Source organism: Lonchura striata, chromosome 19 (assembly GCF_046129695.1).
Source record: "Lonchura striata isolate bLonStr1 chromosome 19, bLonStr1.mat, whole genome shotgun sequence".
NCBI lineage: Eukaryota > Metazoa > Chordata > Aves > Passeriformes > Estrildidae > Lonchura > Lonchura striata.
The window spans coordinates 8463437-8481258 of NC_134621.1; the positions used below are offsets into that span (position 1 = coordinate 8463437).

Below are 17822 nucleotides of genomic sequence, written 5' to 3' on the forward strand. Positions count from 1 at the left end.
CTGGCAATAAAGTTCCAACATAAAAGCCTGAGCTAAGAATTTTATTTTTTATTAAAAAATAAAGTGCAACAAACCAAACCAGAAACAAAAAACCACAACCCCCCCATTTTGTGGGGTGACTCTCTCTTCCTGCTCGTAATTAAAGTTATTGGAGCTTATATTTCTTTTTTTCCTCTATCCTATCAGCAATATTTCTTCCACAGCTTCAGTACTTCAACAGAGATAACAGGATTAGTATTAATGAAGTGGAAACAGAAATTCAATTGCATAGACATTTTGTTGAATTCCATATTTTCTGAACCTTTAAAATTAAGACTCTGGTTAAGAACTGCATGTTCAGAAATTTTAATTTCCTTACTCTTAGCACATCCACTTCTAAGAAAAAAAAAATCAAATTCATGCCTTACTAGAAACCTCTAAATAATTTAAATAAAAATTAAAAACAGGACAATTGTTATTTTGTCTGCCACTGAGGAAGGTTTGGTATCAAGTGACTTTTCATCCCCACAGCATTACCTACACTTTCCCTGAAGGGTTCACCTTGTTGAAGAAATGTGGAATGAAGAAAGTGGAAAAATATATTCCTGAAAAAACACACCTCTTCCTGATCACAAGCCAGACATACTCCCTCCAGAAAGAGAGAAAAATGCAGCATCACGAGGTATGAACTCAGGTTTGGAAGCCAGGAATTCCCTATTTCTAATCCATGCTGTCACAAAGACTGTTTTTATGACCTGGACGATTTACTTGGTTTGTTTCTCCATTTTCCCATTTCTGACTTTTTTTTCTAATTCAATCTCAGTGCTCTGCTTTGAGCTACAAGCTACGTTCAGACTGGGGAGTAGAAGTGATGAGACAGAATGAAAAACGGCACCCCAATTTTTTCTCTCCCATCTTCATTCACCTCCTTCCTGGCATTTCCCATCTCTGCAGCAAGTGAAGGCTGTTTGATCCTCTGGGATGGTCCCCAGGACCTGCCAGGGGCTGTGGCTTAGGCAGGAACGGAGCAGGAATGGAGCAGGGACACGTGGTACTCACTGGCTGCTGCAAAGGGCATCAGCTTCATCCAAAGGAGAAGGAAAAGGAGAAGGAAAAGGAGAAGGAAAAGGAGAAGGAAAAGGAGAAGGAAAAGGAGAAGGAAAAGGAGTTGCACAGAGCTGTCTGATGGCTCTTTAGGAGCTAATCTAGGATGGGATTGTTTAAAGCAGCACTAGGCAGAGCTGCTGCCTTCTCTCCCTGAGAAAAATCCAGGCTCTTTAGCATTAACTAGGCAAAACAGAGTCAGAGGATTAGGGGAGGAAAGTGATTCTGCCAGGGCAGTGCAGCAGCCTGAGGATGTGAAGGCACCAGAGAGCAGCAGAACCTGCAGTGAGGAGATTTTGGGAAGAGAGGGAGTTATCTGTGGGAGCTGGGTGAGGTTCCATTGGAGAGAGCCCACAATGGAGAGGAGTCCATGCGGGAGCCTGGGGATGAGGACTTGAGGGGCACAGACTACAGCAGGGACCAGGAGCAGGTTTTGGTGGAGATCATGGTGCAAATACCTCTCAGAAAGGTGGGACCTGCTGTGCCCTAGGGCCAGGGGTTGCTGGGGAGGCTGGGCAGACTGGGCAGGGGAAATGTAGGAGAGCTCTGGCTACCACAGGAGGGAAGAAAGGGGAAGGAAGAGAAAAAGGGGATTTAAGTTCCTGAGCTGTTGGTTTAGGTAGTTTAGTTCTGAATGCAAGAAGTCTGTAAATGTGTCAAGTCTGGTTATTCAAAAGCTCTGAGGAAAGGCCTGAACAATAGGGAAAACACAAACAAGACTGAAAATAAGGAAGGGGAATACATCCAGGGCAAGCATGGTATTTTACTGACATTAAACTACATCCAGACAGCAACTATTTGGCAATTTCTTTCTGGAAAGTCTCCCAGATTTCCCCTCTCTACACACACACCCATCTAGGCTGAAGAATCCAAGCTGCTAATTCAACCACTTCCTTTTCACACTAAGATCTGAATTAAGAACCACATAAGGCAGAAGCCAACCCTTTCTTGCTCTTTAGAACACTGCAGAAGTCCTTCTAAAAAATTCTTATACAACAGAATATCTACTTATGCTGAATCAGGTTAGCATGCCACAAAATTCTCTTGGAATTAGCAACTTAATTCAGACGCTACTGCACGAATGTATTACAACAGCTCCATCTGACTGTGCCATTTGCATCTGGCACCATATGGTATATGAACAAATTATCTTAATATCTGGTGCAGATGAAAAGCTGAGACCTGACACTGAGTACATTATACAGTAAAAAATCACCTTACAATAATAGCCAGGCAATCTCTTTGCTGTACCAAAGAGATTTAATATTTTACTGCTATTTTAAATAGGAAATAAAGATAATGTGACTGATGTTTATAAACAGAAATACATTTCCCCAGAGTAACGAATAACAGTAACACTAAAAAAGGGGTTAAAATATTATAAAGACAATTTAGAGAGGGAAAGGATTATTTTCTAATAACAAGGACTGATACAACACCAAATTTTACTTTGGATTAGAAATACTGGATATAGTTCTGTCATCAAGGAATTCAACAGCCGGAATCAAAGTAGTTTTTCCCAGAGGACAAGGTTTTATATTGAAAATAATACACTAATTCAACCAAATCTATTTTTTTAAGGGAACTTCTCTGAACAAGAAGAAAACAACCACCACCCACAAAAAATACTTCACACAGGTCTAAATTCCTTTGGACAATCCAGGAAGAGATGCTTCAAAAATCTGCTCAAGCAACACATTCTGCCAGAACCCCCCTTTTTCTCTCTGCTTTTTATGGTATGTTGTGGATTACAATCACAGCCTTGGAAAGACAATACAGTATCCAGATACAACCATGGCTTGTTCTATAAAACAACCTAAAAATACCTTCTCATCATCCTTCCTTAAATGTTACAACCAGAAAGGATTTTTTTCTAACGATTTTACAGGTTTTTTTCCATTACTCTTGTTGCATGTCAACATCCTCCCTCATTTCCCACGTCCTCTGCTTCTTTTCTGCAGAAGGGAATCAAATCATCAGCTCAGGGAGCACTGAGCATCCTGGACAGCCACTCCAGACAACTCCAGTGTCCCACAGCACCTCAAACTGGCCAGTTCTGGGGCAGCCACAGGGAACCAGAGACTTCCACACAGAATTTTGACATCTTCCACAAAGAATCCCACAGAGTGCCAAACGATGCCCACCCTCCTCCTACAGGAGAGTCCCTTCCCCAGCTGCACAAAGGTTACAGAAGGATTTGCACTTAGCCATGCTGGCAGGACTTCCCACCTTCTATCCCTGGAAAGCTGTGCATTAATGCTCATTAACAGACCCATCTAACTAAAAGCAATCAAAGTCTGTGCTTGGTTTCAGGCATATCTCCTTAACTCTACTCTGATCCCTGGAGAAGACATGGAAAGGCAAAGGTCTGAAACCTCAATTCTGTACCATTAAAAAAACAAACGGACTTAGAATCCTTTCAATTGAAAAGAGAGCCATATGCTACACATGAACTTAAAACTTCTTTTGCATCCTTTTCTCTAAGGAATATAAATTACAGTCTCACATGCAGAATCTAAGCTTGAACTGGGTTTGGATAATAAAACCATAATATTATTTCACTAAACTGCCATGATACTTTGTTAAGCAATGAAGAAAATGTTCTGTATCCTGCACGAACTCATTATGAACAATGACTTCACACATTTAGGCTTGGATATTCAAATAAGGAGTAGATCAAGGCATGACTTTAAACCAGGTCTTTCATACTCTGCTGTGAGACCCATCAAGATGCTTCCCTTTACTGGGAAAAAAAGGGACAAGAAATTGTCTATGTACCAATACTAATTTGCTGCAGGTTTGGTGATGGCCAAAGTTAACATAAATATGTTCAACAGTTTCTAATAATATAGAACAGGGACTGGAGCCATGGGGAAAAAGTCAGAGATCAGAACAGGAGAATACAATGATGCAAAACAGTTCATTTCTCTTCCTCATCTTTCATCCCAAAGAAAAAGATAGAGAATAAAAGACAAGAAAAATAAAGCATGCACAGAGACCTAGATATAAATCAAAGCTTTAATAAGTTATATTGTACAGAAATATTCTATGCTTTAGAAAGAGAGGAAAACCATGACATATACGTGCCATACTGATACTGCTCAAAAACACCAAAAGGTGCTCAAGTGATGATAACAATAATTCAGAGTGAGAAGAACTTTTGGGACAGAAAATGACAGAAAGGAGAAAAAATGAACAAAAGGCACACAGAGAAAAAGACACTGTAGCACCACAACCAAAAAAATTGCATCAGGAGAAGAGCAGTTTGAGGGAAATACTGTCAATTACTTGCTCCATTTTACAGAAGTGTTACCATGAAACACCACAATAAAACAATGCTGTAGTCCATGTCCACATGCTGCAGACATCAGCACCAGAAAAACAAGTGCAGTGCTTAAATGTTGAGGTAAATGAGAAAGTGGAGTTTTGCTAAGTGTACTTTTTGCTCAAACTAATAAACTCTGGGATACTTTTCAAACCATACACAGGACAGGATAAAGAACATCTGACATTGTCTGTGTAATTTAGAGGATTTCACTTCAAACCTTTGGTTATCACTGTTACCACCTACAGGTCATAATGCTGATTCCATTTGGGATCAAGTGTATTCTTCACAGTATCTGTAGAATGGCATTGGCCAGATCCATCCACCACAACCTTAGCAAAGGGATCAGGAAGTCCTACGAGGAGGAAAAGAAAAAAAAGCTACCAAGTGGATCAGGATGCTTTGAAATCCTTTATCATTGCTCAATTATTTTATCTTTCATTTGAAGATTTATTTGCCTTTTATTCATAATAAGACCCCCATTTAATAAATGGGAATAACATGACGTATTAAGCACAGGAAATGGGTAAATTAGCAATTTATTTCACTGGTATAGACTAAGAAAAAGTTGTATAAATCAAACACATTGGGAAAAAAAAAATCTAAACACCTTAATCTTCCTAATTTAGGTTTGAGTAAATTCTCAGTATACAAAGAAGCCAAAGGCAGAGAAAACAGAGTTACATTCTTTATATGTTTAAAATCAAATCACAATTATGGTTTTGGATGATATTGGTGTAACAAAGAACTGCCTATAAAAGATTATTTTTGCTTTCAGGATCCACTTTGTGTACTGCTGGCTTTGTGCTCCATTTGCTGCCAGCTCAGTACCTAAGAAACACTGAACACAGGTTCATCTAACACCAAAAATCAGTGTAAAGATGGTGCTGAATTCCAGATGCAGGGCTGGAAAAGCAGCAGGAGCAGAGCAGCCCACGAAGGGATGGTCCCAGCCCCGATTCCCCAGGTCCTGCCCTTTTCCCCACACACTCACTCATTCCTCCCCTCTTTGAGTGCTGTGAGTCAGCTGGAGGAACCAAGGTAACATTCATCACATCTGCTGAGGTGCAATTTTGTCCCAGCTGCATTTCAGGTGACTCAGGCAGGGCTGGTCAGGCAGCAGAGGGCTCAGGACAAGTGTCAAGAAAGCACGTGGGGACAAAGGAGTGGGACCTTGGGACATCTGTGCTTCAGCATCACACATTGCATATCCTGAGGGATTTTTTCAGGCATGATCAAACTGTTAAACACCCAAGAACTTGTAATCAATACAGAAATTCAGATATAAGCAATGCTTTAGAAGTATCTCAAATCACAGTATACTTCTGGATCATTGCCTCTTCTATTTCTTTCCAAAGCTCAGGTCTGCTCTTCCAAATTCCTCCTGCTCCCAGGTGGGAGGTGGGAGGCAGGTGATCTCTGCATACAGGACACAGACAATAGCATTCCTTTCTGCCTTCCTCATCTACTTCTTAGCACGTATTTCAAAACATTATTAAAATTAATTAAAATATAATTTCAGAGTACGTCGGTGTTATGAGGTGGTTATTAATAAAGGAGCACATCTGTTTGCTTGACAAAAAGTTATTGGATGAAAACGACGTAATAAATGTATGACACTAAATTTGAAAATCATGTAATTTGCCTGAGTGGGTAAATTTGTTTTCCACTCCCATAAAAACAGACACAGTGCGTCAGTGTTTTAATTATTATTGTGATTCTGTGATGAGTGTCACCTAAGACAAAAATAGAAGCCCTGAAATAAAACATCAAGGGTTTCAGACCCCTTACTGCAAATATCTTAATATAATGATCATATGCAAACACTGCACTATAGAACTTGCCTAATATTTATTCTGTCTATAAATAAAAGTACAAAACTGTAACAGCTACTTACGGAAAAAGTCCTTTTTCACCAAGTTTTTTGCACACAGTACTGCAAGAAGAACAGAAATACAAAATTAAGTTACTGATTGCCAACCTTAAAAAAAGTTATTTTACCAATCCAGCACTTCAGAAAATCTTGCTTAAAATAAAACTAACAAATTAATTGTCCTCCTTCATCATTTATATTGCCATGTGAATTAATTCCTGAAAGTGGAGCTGGTAGTGCCATCTTTTAACACTTTACCTGGAGGCAGTTAACAGTGGAAGTGAGATGGTTGTGGTTTCCTCAGGCAATAGTTTCACATGGTGAAACTAACCTAAAGGCATTTTTTTTCCCCTCAACCGTTTTGCCAGCTGTGAGTTCACCAGAGAGGGACCTGGAGCACTCCTGGCTGCTTCACCACAATTAGTGCTGGGACTTAGGAGGGGCAGTTCTGCAGCCCAGCAAAAGCTTCCTTGATCACAAAAAGTAGAACATTAGGCAGCCAAGGCTTTTCTGTTATCCTGCATCCTTTACAAATAAAAGGTTTTACCTGAAAAGCATTTGGGTGGAGCACACTAACTTCTAAAGCCAGAGTTTTGATGGTTCCAAAGATATCTTTTATTTGTAGCAGCTGGTAATTGTTTCAGGCTTTTTTTGTTTGTTTGTTTAAATTAAAAGGAAGGAACATTTGCATTTGTCAACTAAAAATACCCAGGGGAAAACAATCTCCTATGAGAATAAATTTAAATAAACAAATAAATAAATAAAAGGTCAAAGGGGACAAATTTCATATAAAGGTGCCAAGGTACACAAAGAAGACTTCACAAACTGCACCACTACTCAACTACTATGCTTATCTATTATCACAGGTTTAGTAAGCAGGAAATATTAGATTCCCCTGTGAAACATTAAAATATTTACTGATAACACAAAAGGATTCTTGGGGATTGAGTAAAAGCATGAATTCCCACAGCTAGTATTAAAAAAAAAGGAGGGGGGAGTGGGAAGAGTTATTTGGTTGGAACCTGATGCTGCAAGAGATTCCTCACTATATGATTCCCTTGGATATTTTTCCTATGAGATCGCCAATATTTATTACTGCCAGGAAATGCAAAGACAGAAAAGTGCATCCAATAATCACATCCCACAGGCACCACCTAAAACCAAACACCATTGGTCATCCTTTCCCCCCCAGAATACCCTCCCACTGATCTTGCAAGGCTCCTGATCTCAAATTTCTGCCTGAATAAAAGCAAGCAGAGGCAATCCATGAGCACTCCCATGGAGATCTCCACAGCCAGGGCAGAGAAGAACAACCCTGGACTGTCTAAACATAGAATTCATGTTTTCCCAATTTTTACATTCATAAAGATGCTGATTTTAACGAAGCTGCTTTCCACTGGAATTCAGCCCTGTAAAATCTGGCTACAATTCTGCTCAGGTCTGAGGAGTTTTGGTCCTCCATAAAACACAAGGAGATGCCTATCAGTGGCTACAGGGAGTCACAGAACAACTCCTTCACACTGACCTATTCCACAGGAAAGGAACATTTCTATTCCACAGGAAAGCTCCCAGGAAAATTTCAGCACAGTAGTTTGATATAAGGGGCTGCTAACAACATTATTACCCTGAAAAAGAAGTGCCTGGTTCCAGGTTGGTAGCTGCTGGGATTTTTTAAAGATGATAAAAGTAGTAAGTATAATTTCTCTCAATTCAAAGACATACTGGTAGTCCTAGAGCATAGCTCCATTTGAGGGGTTTTCACCCAGCAATTTCAATCTGAACAGTCAACAGTAATAAAATACTAATAGAGAGTCAAATATTTCAGGTATTTGATACCCAGCATTCAAGTACATATAGGAAAGACACTGTCATATCACTGCCACAGAAATCAAATAAAGGTCTTTGGACATTGTAATAAAAAATCCACAGTTATCAAAGGCTTCCACGTGCTCAACAATCTAAAGTTTACTCTATCCAGAACATTGAGAACCTAAAGGCATCTGAAAAAAAAATAGGTAATAGAAAAACTGCTTTTGCTGCTCCTTAAGGTTTTATTACACCAAGAATATCCTCAGATGAGTGATAACACAACAGATATCATCTGCCGAAGAACTGCAATAGGTTATTGCTCACCAGCCACCTTTCCTCTAGTGGTAAAAAGCTTCAAGTAAAATAGGTAATTATACAGATGACAACTTCCTAAAATATCTAAAAAAACATGTAATTATTATCAGTTTTACCCATTACAAGTAATTAGAAGTGTCAAGTGAAGAAGAGGGCTTAAAATTCAATAGTTAAGTCAAAATGCATCTATAGCACAGCCACACAGGGTGCTCCTGAAACTATATAATATCCAAGACAAAAAAGGTTCAACTATTCTTTAGAGAAATTGTAATGTTAACTAATTACAAACACTTCTTTTCAAAAAGAAAGCAAGCCTGCCAATGCAATTTAACTGAAATCTCATTTTTATAAGATTGGGCACACAGACTAATAACTGCTTCCCCAACAATTAGCCATGAGTGAACAAACAAATATTTTTGGCTCAACTTCTCCCTCTCTAGTAACCACATTTAAGGAAGTCAGATGTCAACTCTGGCTTTGTCAGGTTAACAAAACAGAGAAGTTGAGAAAGCTTCCACTAGCAACACCCTCTCTGCCAGGTATTTCTAGATGAAAAAGCCCAGGTCCCAGAAGCATCAGCTCAACTCGAAGTGAAACAATCTTCTTCCACACACAGAGGTCTCATTTATCTCAAGAATTTTTTTGGACAAAACTTTTCCCACTGGTGGGAAAAGTACCAGAGTTTATGCTCCACTTTTCTAACAGTTTCAACACTGCATTAAAACCTGTCCTGAATATTCTGATAACCAGCTGATTAATAGTTCTTTGAGAATAAAAGCTAAGGAAGTTTGGTTTCCTATGGATTCATGTTTCATGGTTGACTGAAGGCTGTGGCTGAGGCTTTTCCCACTGGGCATTCACACAGACCCTCTCCCACGCAGGCTCTCCCGTGGCCCGGCAGCACAGGATCTGCTGCAGCTTTTTCCTCTGGCTTCAGGTCACTGCCAGGGTCTCCTCTTTACCCAGGCAATGATTCTCACAAAACTCATGGGACTTAATTATCTTTGAGTCCTATATCCTAAGCTCAATTTAAGCGAAAGATTCAAAACCCAGAAAGAACTAGAGGGAGGTTTCTTTCCCTTGACAAAGCCAAGTTAAAGCGCTGATGATTCTGGACCTAACGCTCATCGTTATCAGATCTACACAGCCCCACCACTAATGGATCCTCTGGAGGCACAAGGGCACTGCAGAAGGTTATTTGTTATTTGGATGTGCTTGTTTTAAGGCACTTTTTGTTACAAATATTTTGAAACAAAAAGTTAAGCTATTTAAACTTGCACTGGAACTAGAATGCAAACCAATGGCTGAATATACTGAAAAAGAACAGGGGGGGTGTTTTGTGCCATAACTGCATCATCAAATGACATTAATGGCTTCTAGCACACATGTGTAGATACAGTATTCATTACAGAGTATCAGTGAGTCAATGGATAGATATGTTTCTGTTTATTACAGACTTCCTGGGTAGTCTACAGAAAAGAGAACATTAATATTCCAATGTATATGTGCCAAGAAAAACAGCACACCAATTTTACATAGTATACATACATTAAATATTTTTTTATCATGCTTTATGATCTCATTCTAACATATGTTACTCAGGTCTGTTCACAGAAACATTAAAAGAGCATAATGTTATAAGCTACCCAGTCTCCTTCTGTGACAGCTTTGCTACACAGTCCACAAATATTTAAAAATAGGAATTAAGTGAATCATATTTGCCAATTTCCTTTTTCTTATTTATTACTCCTGTGACTGACAAAGAATGGTTTACTGAAAAATAATTTAAATATTATAAGTAAATGCAAAATATTTAGTATCCCCAAACCCCTGTAATCTATGTGTTTCCTATTAAAATTTACATGCAATTACAGAGGGAGCGAATAATTGGTTGAACTCACATAAAAATTGAAAGGAACTATGACTATCAAAAAGGTAAATTTTATAGAAAGATAAATATTTCCCTCTCATTTTCTGAACTGTTTATTCTTTTTGCTAGTTACTGAAGAACTCTTGTTACAACTGCTGCTAATTTTGGAACCATTTTTACAGAAAAATCCAACTTTTAATGACATCAAGCTGTTGTTAGGGAAGGTATCCTATGTTATACAGTACCACTATTTTTCATAAATATTAAAAAGTATGTTTATTTCAGAATAATAAGTATATCAGTAACACCAGGTCTCCACAGATAGAGGGAGGAAGAACATGAAGCCGTGGAAAGGGAGCTCCAATGCAGGAAGCTTGCACTGAAAACAAGTAAAAAGTGATAAAGATCTATGAGATTTCACAGAATCACCACCTCTCAGACATGAGCTCAGAGTCTTCAATGATCTATTCACCTCCAAAGGCTGGGTAACAGCAGAATGAGTGCCGAGGAAGCACCATTAGAAGGAAAGAAAGTGTTATGTGAATTCAAGGAACCCAGACATTTAAGGGCTGTGTATTCAACCCTCCTGGCGATTTCCAGCCAGTATCAAACTGTTTGTAGCCAATTTGTTCACCACATTCACCTGCAAAATAGGAATACCACTACTTTACTTCACAGGTAGGTTTTAGTGTTGCATTACTTGCATGTTTGTGTAGCACTCGGTTATCTCTTAGTATGCACCTCTTTATGACATGACAAAGTTTAAATGTGTTTATGCCCAGCAGCGTGAGGTACAAACACCTCAGGCTACAGCTGTAGACAATAATTTTATAAATATATTAATCTTAAAATTCCTATGTTAAAATAATAAATAATAATGTTTAAGTAAGTAGTTTTAAATACGTATATTTGAGACACACCAATACTATCAAAGAAAGATTAAGGAAAACAGGTAAGAAAATGAAAACAATCATGAATGTCCATGGAAGTGAGCCATAGCTGCAGAAGGAAACAAACAATCAACACATTTAAGTCTACACATGGCTCAGCAGAACCCCCCATCCCATGCCAGCCATCCATCCATAAGAACCCACACTGTCAACAGACAGCCCTGAGGTTATGGGGAGGAAAGCACTCAGTCCAAAGCTAAGATTATTTTTTCTAATCTTCTGGCTTTCCACGTGTCATCACCACAGAAGAACAAGCTCAGCCTTCTGAATCCAACCAACAGTTTTAACATTATCATTCCTGTTGGTTTTTTTCTTTCCCGAGGGTTTTTCCCCAGAAAAAGCACTTGTTCAAGAACATATGTAACACACGGGAGAGCGACAGGCTGCCTATCAATTTTTACCACAACGGCTCATTTTGAGGACAAGTCTTTCTTCTCCTACAGAAACACCATCTTTTACTGAAAGCCATTAGCGTTGGGTTTTGTGATCAGATCCCAGTTGTTTGCATGTTCTATGCAAGGCAATACAATCACTGAAATAAGTCCCAGCTGTAGAAACACAATGCTGTGCTGTTGCTAATGTGTGTTGTACTGATAATGAATGGTCGTCTATGCTTTAATCTGAATAAAGCTCCCAACTGCTCTGCCTCTCCTTGCCAAAAATTCCCCTTCCTCCTCCAGACTGTGGTTGCATTCCAATTACACTGCTGATTGGAATGAGCCTGCTTGGGGGAGGGAGAGGGAGGAAGGCAAATGAAGCCACACTCACGCCCCTCCTCGCCTTCACGGCTGCCCCCGGGACCCAGAGATTGCTCCGGTGTTCGAACCCAAGGCTGACATGATGTACTTTTCTCCACAATGTACAAAACTCTTTGCAAATCCACTTGTTTCTTTTACAAAAGCCATTCGCGACAGGCAAACAGCACACGGTGCACAGGTTCCAGCAGGATGGCTCAATACTTTAAACATTTTTAAACAAATTCCTACTGGCTTTTTCCATTGTTGGCACGCTCATGAGAAACTTACATTTTTCTGCTTGCATTCCCTCCTTGGACCTGCCTGAATTCCCAGATGGGAAAATACAAAACGGGAGGTCTTCAGCTATTTATTGAACAAAGAGCTGTAAATAACGCCATATGGATTTTGCAAATACAGCTGTTGAGGTAATAACTACCTCAATTAAAGTTTTGAAATAAAATTGTTTACCCTGACATGAAGTTTTATTTTACAGTTAATCTCTCTGAGGAATTTTTTTAAGGTTCCAATTTCTCTGAAAGATGCTTTTTCTGCAAATGAACAAAAAGTGACAGAACATGATCATAAAACTGAGTTCACTTTTGCTTAATGAAATTTCTGCATTTTTGAAGATTGCAATTGATTGCTGTCAAGAAGGGACACATAAAACAGGTAAACCTAGCAAATACTGTATTTTACAGGTGCACAGGGGTTTGGAGTCAAGGTCTTGCAGCACGAAATGGGTCAGAACACAGCAGCTGACCATTATTCTGAGCAGGATGGGTGATGGGAGCACGCTGGAAGGTTTCAGGTTGCACCCAACAGTACAGGGGGCTGCAGCTGCTCCTCCCTCAAAGCAGGTCCGGCCAGCACAGGGATACAAGGTAGAGCATGAAGCTGAACTGGCTTAACAGAAAATTAACCTTCTGGGGAGACAGATTAGTTCATTGTTGGCTCCTAGAGCTGCACAGACTTACCCTGCAGTCACGCCATCTGCAAACCTGCGGCAAAGGAAGTGGCACAAGCACATGGCTGCAGAGCAGAGAGGCTCAGCCAAGCTGCCCTTGCTGCAGTTGTACTGGAGAAGTGCACCCCATGAAACAAAATGCTCCCTCAATGTTTTCATTTTAATGGAGACATATAGCTTTTCTTCCTACCTCTGTTTTGCAGCTCCAGAAATTTACTTTATTAAAAACAAAATTAAGTTAAAAGCAGATTTTGCTACCAGTATAGCAACATAACCAGTTAACACCCTTCAGGTCTCTAAACCTTCAGGATTTTAGAGACACAGTCTTCTCCTTAAACATTCAGCTTTTCCATTTCCCAAAGCACACTCAGAAATGCAGAACTAAAACACAAAAAAGCACTTCTCTTGCTAGTAAGCACACAATTACTTCCAGGCTGCTCTGTTTTACTTATGGACAGCTGTTCCTTCTGGGTCTCACAGAGCAACAGAAATTTATAATAACCCAATGAGCTCTAAACAGAGAGAATGGCAGGATCATTACTTTCCCCAGTACTTCATTGTAAAATTCAGCATCACCCAAATTAACACTCCAAACTCCACCCTCTCCAGGGCTCAGTGGAGGCAGCACCCTGGTGGAGCTGCAGGTGCCATATGCCAGCACATAGAAGCCCAGCTCACCCAAGAACACTGGACAGGCTGATGCTGATTTCAGACACACTCTGCTCGGTGACATCCAAGGCAATCACTGTCCCCCATCCCTGGATGCAAGCTCTGCAGCAGGAAGAGCTGCAGGGCCAGCAGCCAGGCACACCCCAAACACCATCACGGGGCTGCTGCACCTGGGTATCTTTTCCTGATGTGAATTTGGAGCTGCATCACACAATTCCTTCTGCTCCTGATGGGAGCCAGGGCAACTGGGAAGGGATGGTGACATCTTCAACAGGCACAGCTACCTCCCAGCACGCCTACAGCTTATACTGGTATGAAATTAATTTCTATTCTCTTACAGACTTACAAACCTCATTTAAATTGAATGCAAACTTAGAATCATGTACCAATTCTTACTCTTACTAAAAATAGGCATTAGAACAATTCAAAAGTACTAATGGATTTTTAAAGTGCTATTTAATACTAACATGTCAGGTTGCAGAGAAATATTCTGAGTGACATATAAAAGCATCACTGATAGACTGATGTCCAAACACAAGGTAGACAGCTTTAAAATAAACTCGATCAAAATATGCATTAGTATAAACACTAGAAAAGCACTTTTAACAAGAATTTCCTTTACTAATTGTTATAATTCTATCTTTTCCCATAAACACATTCCTGTATGTTCAACAAAAGCCAGATGCTAAATCCTTAATATACTACATGTAAAGTGAAACCCATTTCCAAGGATCACATACATTAAAAGCACTGTCAGTTAGAAACCTGTGTCTCAACAAATCAGAATTTTTCCGTGGCACTAAACAAACAAATCCACAATATCCAGAACTGACAAATACCCTAATAATGCTATATAATTTAAACTACTGTGAAAGATGCCAGAACCTAACGCAAAACCAGTATAATTTCTGTTCAACAGATTCACTCTTAGGTTCTCCACAAGAATAGGCTGTGCTGTGACTAGATTTAGAATTCCAGACCCATATAACCTGCACATAGAGTAGGTTAAAACTCCAAATGAAAACATCACACATTTATCAGAGAGAACAAAGATGCAATGCATTACTGGATAGAAACAGTTACGCCAATAAATAATTCATCTCATGCAATAATAAAATTCTGGGAGAGAGTCTCCAAGGCTATTTTAAATTCCCGTAAGGGAAGGATGACAGGACAGTGACTCCAGACTCCAGCAGCCTGTGCGGGGACGGCTGAGTGACTCGTGGCCACGGCCAGATGGAGCCTGCCCAGATTTGCCATGTTTAGACTCCTGTTTTTACATCATGATGTCTACTTCACAGCATTGTTTCACTGTAAACAAAAGGCTTCCTTTTCCACTTCTCCTCCCTTACTCCACTCCAAGCCAAAAGTAAAACAAAACACAAAACCCCCCAGACCATTGAATTCCTCCTTCGTGCAGCTCATGAATTCACGTTTCCCGATTCATTCAGCAATGGGCTCGCTGCCACACACGTCACCCACCCTATTCATGTGTCCAGTTGTTTGATACGCCTCTCAAGAGGTGAAGGAAAGAAATTATTATGCTGCCACTTCTGCAATGAAGATAGCAGCCCTCCCTAGGCACTGCAAACCCTACCAGAAAGGTTTACAAGTCTCTTTCATGGAGATTCACATTAATTCAAGTTAAGTTGAGGAAGTAGATGAAAAAAAAGTTGGGTTTGATTTGCCTTTTTTTTTTTTTAGCCATATACCACATGTGTAAATTAAAGGTGAATGATACAAATAAACCATGCTCATCAGGACTCTGTGTAAATTAGGGCTTTAGCCACAGCTCGGCGAGAAAGAAGCAGAAGTAACACGTGGGAAACTTAAAGAAAACAAAGGCTATTGGGAGTATCTGCATTTCCTGGTTCAGTGTGGATGGAGCCTCTCAGACCAGCCAGGATGTTTCCAATGCACAACTTTCATATACTGTAAATTCCATTTCTCTTCTCCACCCTCCTCTAAAATGGCCTAACCATCCATTTCACCCATTTTTCAACATCTGAAAAACCAAACACTACTGTACCATGGAGCTGTTGGACTGACACCACTTACAGAGACTCAAAACTGTGCTGTCACCTGGGGTGGGGGAACAACACAGCTTTAAATTAACACCCATTAGAATGCTTCAAAGGAAAAAGTCAGCAAAGATCAATTTTCAGACCAATTTAAAGTTATTCTTTCTGTTTCTCATATTGGTGACAAATATAAAATCACATTCCAGTAAACAAAATCAGGGTGGGAAACAGAAATCTATTAAAAAGATGAAACAATCCTGCAACTTTGCTGTTACATTTACTGTAACAGTCTCAATTATTTCTTACCCTCCTGCAATACTAAAAAAATAGTCCATTAAAAAATCTTTAGTGTACCATTACCAAAATTAACTAATCCCAAATCGTAGAGGTGGTTTTTATATCCAAGTGTGAGTGAAGTAAACTCTAATTTAATTTTCCAAGAAATACTGGAATAAAATAGTTTTTAAGAGCTCAGGCAAAGAAAAGGGGGTCAACCCTTATCTCAAACTCTTACAATTGTGCTAAAAATCTTACCTCTGTCCTTAAAGACTTCACAATCCCAGCAGTTAGTTTTTAAGCAAAACAGAAACAATTAATCCAAAATTATCAACTTGTAAAATACTTAAAGGAGCACAGGATCATTCCCCTGATAGATAAATAAAAAAGGTAACGTGGAAATTTACCCATCTATTTCTCAGTTTGTTTTGACAGGAACAGGAGTTGGGGGAAAAATTTAATGGGAGAAATAAATTATAGCTCTGCCTGATGTATTTCATGCAACGTGCTGGGCACAAACCTGGCAGCAAGGAGCAGAACCCTTGGATTTGTTTCACTGCAGTAAAACTCTCCACCTTCTGAATGAGCTGTAGTAGAGGCAACAACAAAAGAAATACATGATCTAATTACCAACTGGACAAAAATGCCCTGAATTTTAAAAAGGGCTCAGACAAGAGGCACCTGCAGCTAAGTCAGACTCCTGGGTGTCAGGGACTGTGGGTCCCAGCAGCAATCCAGGCTGGGCTGCCAGCACTGTCAGGACACAGCCACAAGTGTGATTTAAACAGGAAATCTCCAAACTCTGTCTCTGCTGCAGACATCGTCCCTGGGGAACACCACTGCTGCTGGGGCTTTTCTGGGAAGAGGGGAAAGGAAAAAGGAAAAAAAGAAAAAAAGAAAAAAAAAAGACGCCAAAACCATGGACATAATTCACCCTTCACGAGAAATTCCCATGCCACTCCAGCAAAATGCTGTACATATTGATTTTATCAGTACTACCAAAAGGATTGTCAGATGCTTTTTAAGAAATAATTCCTAACTGATGAGAAAAGCTTGGGCAACAACTTCTATTAGGGGAAAAAAAATAATTCTGGCATCTCAAATACATATTTACGTATTTATAAAAACTAATCCTCTAATAAGTAAAATAATGTTAAAGAGTTCAAGAGGGTCATGATTTTGATACTATCACTAGCAAAAAATCATTAATTAAGCAGCTGCCCTTAATCCAAATTCCTAGCTCAGCACAATTTTGTTTTATTACTACACCTGATGTACTGACATGATATTACATGGAGCAATACAGATGAGTAATATACTCTTATATCCTCCCACATTATCATCAATATCCACAACCTCAGACATTCTGTCTCCTTCATAATATGTGGCTCCTGCCTCTTTCTTATTTAGTACAGCTGAGATATTTAAGCACAATATCCTTATATTCACTTTTTTGGGGAAAATTAGTTTTAGTGGAATACTTTCAACTCGGAAGTTGCCTCTCTTTGGATCCTGACAGTTTGGCTTCTGTCAAAAATACAACAGGGTCAGCATGAAAGTGCGTGGACTATATACACACACACACCCCTTTACCTGGCCATGCCTCTGATGATGGAATTCTGTCTGTACCTGCAGAAATGCAACATCATCTAAATCAGGAAAACTCCAGCTGCTTAAAGGCATCACACATGGAAAACCAAGACAATGTCACCATTCAAACATCACTAAAACTCTCATATACCTCAGTCCAGTCTTATCACCCACCACACACCCATGAAACCTCATCTCAGGAGATTATTACATCATTAGCCTATCCCATTTATAAACTGATTAAGTTATTGCAGTCCTTTGGTAAGGACAGATTCTGTTTGGTTTCTCTGTTTAAACAGATGTGTCCTACAGAATAAATCCAAACAGTTTAAGAAGCTGC

The 17822-nt window shown here is 39.5% G+C and overlaps 1 protein-coding gene across 1 annotated transcript in view; it reads right to left on the minus strand.

Annotated features, from left to right (window-relative positions):
- SMURF2 (SMAD specific E3 ubiquitin protein ligase 2) overlaps positions 1-17822 on the minus strand; it is a 59447-nt gene that overhangs the window by 25834 nt on the left and 15791 nt on the right. Inside the window, exons 2-3 of the mRNA XM_021537207.3 lie at positions 6306-6344; positions 4655-4763 (exon numbers count right to left, since the gene is read on the minus strand). Coding sequence (XP_021392882.2) covers positions 4655-4763; positions 6306-6344 — 148 coding nt within the window. The remainder of the gene's footprint in view (positions 1-4654; positions 4764-6305; positions 6345-17822) is intronic.